At 41.2% G+C, this 5,679-nt stretch overlaps 1 protein-coding gene across 1 annotated transcript; it reads left to right on the forward strand.

Moving 5' to 3' along the window:
* Nucleotides 1–348: 348 nt before the first annotated feature.
* Nucleotides 349–2,087, forward strand: LOC147628042 (uncharacterized). Its single transcript, XM_086815008.1, has one exon. It carries the CDS (start codon nt 646–648, stop codon nt 1,975–1,977), a length of 1,332 nt encoding a protein of 443 aa, XP_086671134.1. The 5' UTR covers nt 349–645; the 3' UTR covers nt 1,978–2,087.
* Nucleotides 2,088–5,679: the final 3,592 nt, after the last annotated feature.

Here is a 5,679-nt window from a genome sequence, read left to right on the forward strand (position 1 = left end):
TCTTTCTAATTCCAGCCAAAAAATAAATAAAAAGAAATTGAGAGAGAGAGGGAGAAAGACAAAAGATATTGATAAAATCAAGTTGAAAAAGCCCTTAAGGTCAAACGCAAGCTGGCTGCCAAAACCAGTGACAGGGTGTGGGGCACATGGTTTAGCATTTTGTCACAGCTGTGCGACGTGTGTGAGAGAGTACTCTCGAGCCTCCGTCTTCGTTGGAGGCTACAGCCTACTACAGCTCGTCAAACAAAAAAACCTGTGGCGTAAAACAGCGTAAGTCCACACTGTAACCGCGTTACGTCTACATTACTTTATTGCACAGCCACAAACCTCTCCCTCGTTCCTAGGACGGAACTGCTACGTCCCTTCGTGCCTTCCTGTATATATTCTCTCCATTTCCACCGGCCCGGCGTCTGCAGCCCATGTTAGCTTTCCAGCTTTACGCTCGGTATAATTTCAATTACACTGGGGCATTTTAACACTCTTTAGCTAGATATAAGCTCTCTCCAGCCAACTTAATTAGGTGTTAACTCGATTCAGCCCATTTCAAGCTTCTCCCACCCTCGTGGTTCATAACCTTGATAAGCTGAGGTTTAGGCTCTTCGTTAACCCGCCCATCGTCTTGATTAGCTGATTCTGGGACAAGTGATGGATGACCCCGCCTATGATCGGCTTTTTGTGGAGGACCAAAATGAGCCTCTTCCGGCATTGGTATCGAAGTGGGTGAAATCTGTGAAGCTCATCTACAAAGCTTTGTTCATCATTCTTGTGGCCTTGCTGCTGTCTACACTAACAAGTTTTTTCCGTCCTTTCTTGAGGCCCATCGGATCCTTGGTGCTGCAGAGGCTGTGGGATGTGCTGAGGTTTTTGGTGCTGACCACCAGCATTGGGTTGGGCATTCTTAACAGCAAATGGAGGAGCACAGAGATCTCTGATTCTCGGAAAAAGGAGCAGACAGGAGAGGATTCGTATCACCCTAAAGTGCCCTTTGTGGGGATATTCAATGGGATGGATCAATCAACCAGCAGTCTTGTTAAAGAAGGGGAGGCTAGTGACGAAGACTTTACCAGCTCAGAATTAGCACACGATGCAGGGCCTAATGATGATGAAGCCCTTGCTCATGTTATACCTGCAGATTGTGTAGGTGCTCTACAACAAGTGCCCACTAAGGAAAGTGAGATTAATGATGAGATTTTTGCAAAGAGTGCTCAGAAGGAACGTGAAACTAGTGCCCAATTGCATCCTCATGTCAGAAAACCGAAGATCATAGCTAAGCCGAATGAAGGTCTTGCTGAAGTGACCAAGCCAGATGATTCCATAGCCAACACTCATCAAATTATCCACAGAAGGGCAAGCTCGTTGGATTGCCCAATCGAGCAACAATGGGGAAAGCTCACAAGTGCAAATCATGCCGAGTTTCCGTCATCAACAGCTAAGGTACTGGGTGCGTCTGATAATAACATGGCTCAAAACAACGCCTCCTCTGTGGACACCGACACCAAGCTTGCCTTGAGCTCCAAGCATAGCAGAAGCAGGAGTGCTTTTAACCTCGATGAAATGGCTAACAAGGAGCACTCTACTGGTCAGCTTTCAAGAAGAAGGAAAGCGAGCTTATCTTGTGATTGGGGAAAAGACTACAGTCCTGCATGGCTATGTGATTTGCCTTCACCCCCGGAACCCCCCCTCTGTGAGAATGACAACGCCCAATCATCACAGAGCCAGGAGAGCTCAAGGAAGGCTTTCTCGGAGAGCCTAGCCCCATGGAGGGTAACGCATTCAGTGCCCATTGAGATACCCACGAAGGAGAGAGCTGCAAAAGTTCCCACGTTGACTCATATATTGGAGGGGCCTTCCACCCCCATCAGCCCCAGCCCTGGCGAATTGAACAAGAAGGCGGACGCATTCATAGCCAGATTCCACGAGCAAATCAGGTTGCAGAGATTGGAATCCTTTGAAAGATTCAAGAGGAGAAGTGATTAGATTGCTAATGAAGATTGGACTCCTTTGAAAGATTCAAGAAGAGAAGTGATGAGATTGCTAATGATGATTGGATTACTCCATGTAATACTTAGTAATCACATTTGTTCTATTATTTTAAGGTCCTCTTCTGGTTTAAGTATTAACTTTTGCTTCGAATATTTTCAGGCTTTACGACCTCTTACTCTTCGCTTACTTTATAAACTGTTGGGGAGGTTTATTTGTTTACTTGTTCTAGACTTAATAATTTTAGTCTCTCGTAATTAATAAGTTGTGTTTAATCAATAGCTTAACAATCAAAGTGGCGTTCTCACATGCGTGCCAATAGGAAAGCATGTACACAGAAAAGGACATCGACCCCTAACAAGGAATTAAGGAAAAGAATCTTCCTAGAATGTTATAATCATGAAGAAAGATGATACATTGTTTTTTAATTATTAACCAGTACATCCACTCGTGTGTTCTTTTTTTTGGGGGGGGATTAATCCATTCATATGTTCTTAATCAAGTTGATATCCTTTCTTGATATTGATTAAACCTTTTCTAGTTTTTTCTCGTTCTTCTTGTTACCAAATAGAAAGATGATTCATTGATTTTGGATTACTTACCCCAGTACGTTACCAAATAGAAAGATGATTCATTGATTTTGGATTACTTACCCCAGTACATCCGTGAACCATTTCTCGTAACTCATGTTCCCTAAATCAAGAATTATTTTTGTTTTATGATATTGACCTTGCTAGTTGTTTAAGTCAAGAGCTTATCTTAGCCTATGTTGAAACAAGTGTCGTTTGGTGTCGTTCCCTAAATCAAGAATTATTTTTGTTTTATGATATTGACCTTGCTAGTTGTTCAAGTCAAGAGCTTATCTTAGCCTATGTTGAAACAAGTGTCGTTTGGTGTTTCCTTTGTGTTGCAAATGTAAATTCTCAATGTGGGCATGTTAGTCTGTCTATCACATCCTCATTCTATTGTCACATGGAAACGCTCCATAGCTATCGGGAGGAATGCAAAGCTTCCTTTTCCTAGATGAAAGCAAGCTTTCACGATGGTTCTCACAAGAGGTGATTGAGAAGAAGCTCAACAATAAGAAGCCTAAACTCAATCCTCTCTAAGCAAGCAAACCATTAAGCTATACAAAGATCTAATACAATATAGGCAAACAAGAGTAGGGAAGAGGAAGACACTGCAAGGAAATACATGTGTATTGCTTAATGTCAAAATTGACTTATATACAAATGTAGCTTTCTATTTAAGTCAAGAGATCACCTTAGCCTTGCTAAAAGCATATGTTGTTGGATTTTACCTTAGAGCTGTAATTGCAACTTTTCTATCTAGCTTGTTCTTCATGCCCCGCTCTATTGCAATACCGGAATACTCCTTGCCGGTTGATTGAAGGGAGAACTCTCTTCACCTATAGATGGAAGCAAATAGAGGTGGTCCTTTGCGATGGTTTTCTTTCACAAAAGGTGGGAAAAGAAGAAGCTAATGGAAGAGGGAAATCTACAAGCAAACTTATTCAAGCTACCATGCATGAAACTAATAGCATACAAGCAAGAAAGAAGAGGGAAGAGAAAATAACAAAAGTATTCTATTGCAAGGAAATGATTGTGTCTTGATTATGGTCAAAAAAGACTTATATACAGGTGACTAGTTTTCACATTGGGCTGGCCAAACTTAAAAATAGTATAGCCTCTATTTACTAGTCTTAATAAGCAAGTATATACATGAAGTCCTTAGAATTTTCTTATTTATCATTAACCACAAGGTAAGGCTTCTTTACATGTTCCAACAATATATTACAAAAGATAAGTGCCCATTCGAGCGAGTAAGATAGCAAAGCGTCTTACGAGCGATAAGATTGAACAGATGAAACGATGTCAATGTACAGAGTGGTAACATAGTGCCCTTTTACGTCACCCAAGTTGGCTGTGAAGTTGCGAGGTGTTTAGTCAAGAGCTTACCTTAGCCTGGCCGAAGCATGTGTCATTCAGTCTTATCTTAGAGCCACAAAGGCAACTTCCCAATGTGGGTGTGCTATCTCGTCCTGTCACGTCCTCACTTCGTTGTCACACTGGAATGCTCCTCTGAGAATGGGGTGAAGGTAGAGCTCTCAATGCTTAGATGGAGGCAAGAAGAGATGGTTCTTCATAATGGTTCTCTCTCACAAAAGGCGAGGAATGAAGAAGCTAATGGAACATGGAAACCTACAAGCAATCCTATTCAAGCAAACATTCATCTAGCACACATGAATCCAATAGCATATATGCAAGCAAGAGAGAGAAGAAGGGGATCTCAACTATTATAAGGGAATGATTGTATTACTTATTGTTTAAAAAAATGACCTATATACAAGTGATTAGTTTTCACACTAGGCTGGATAATCTTAAAAATGGTTTGGTATATCTATTATTACTCTTGATCTCACAAGTATGTATACTAAGTCCTTAGACTTTCCCTATTTGACATTAAGCACAAGGTAAGGACACTTTTGTTCGGGCAAGAAGCACCTTCTTATGATAGGTCAGGCAAGTCACAAACTATGTTAACCAACTAAGTAGTTAATAGCATACCTCCCTTCCTAATGGAAACTACATCCTTGTGTCACCCAAGTCGATACCCATGTCACTGGACCCTTTTTGTACTTCTTGAAGAAAATAATTAAGGACTTATAAAATACATCAAAAATTACAACAAAGACTTGAATTAAATTGAAATCAAATAACATAGCACAACACAAAGCAAAGGAAATAGAATAACATCACCATCAAGACAAGATTGGTTGCAATCTCCCCCCATGTCATGTAGCTCCACTTCCACGACATGAGTATTTAGAGAATTTTATTCATAAAAATAGCCCAAGGAGCTAAGAATAGATGTGCATACAAATTGGGCTTGCTTTTCCCACTTTTGGGGTATTGCTTTATAAATTTTTGACCATATCAAAAATCCCTAAGATTTGTACATATAAAAACCTTTACCCAAATATAATTGCTAATGGGCCTTGTTACATCAAATAACTTTGTGCACATTTGCACATATATTAATCTTGTGCTCACTTGCACATTCCATTAAGCTGAATCCTGCACAAATTAAATTAAACATATTTTTGTTCGATTATTAATTCATCAAAAATATGATAAAATATATACCTGTAAAACAGACCTCCCGTTTGAGGAAGCAACTGTCCTCAGTTGTGTAAGAAAAATGTCGAGAGAACAAGATTGTTGATGTCATAACCTGCAAGGTAAACTCAGAGGTCCGAAACATGGCTCAAAGGCACAAAGGCATGGCTCAGAGGTTCGTATGGACATGGAATACCAACCAGAAAACTCATGCGACACCAAAATTGGTGATCGTCACACTGATTATCAAATAAAAAATAATATGCACAAAAAAATTAATACAAAAGAAAAATAATTATCATCTTCACACCACCACCGTCGCCGCTCAATCCACCAGCCATATGACACCTCAATTGGTACGCTCGTATAGTGCGACACCTCAATTGGTACCCTCATATAGTGCGACACCTTGGTCTCGTATCGGGTCTTGCCTTCCATCCATGATCCGCCGGCCCGCCGGCCGTGTCTCGGCCCGTCAGCACGGCACGGCTTGCCGTCGGTCAGCCGTTTTTCCACCGTTTTCGGTCCCAACTCCACTTTCGGCCCGATCACCGTCAAGGCGGGGAGGGCAACCCTCGGG

The sequence above is a fragment of the Cibotium barometz genome, chromosome 20 (genome assembly GCF_041138505.1).
Source record: "Cibotium barometz isolate CiBa-2024 chromosome 20, ASM4113850v1, whole genome shotgun sequence".
In the NCBI taxonomy this organism is placed as follows: Eukaryota; Viridiplantae; Streptophyta; class Polypodiopsida; order Cyatheales; family Cibotiaceae; genus Cibotium; species Cibotium barometz.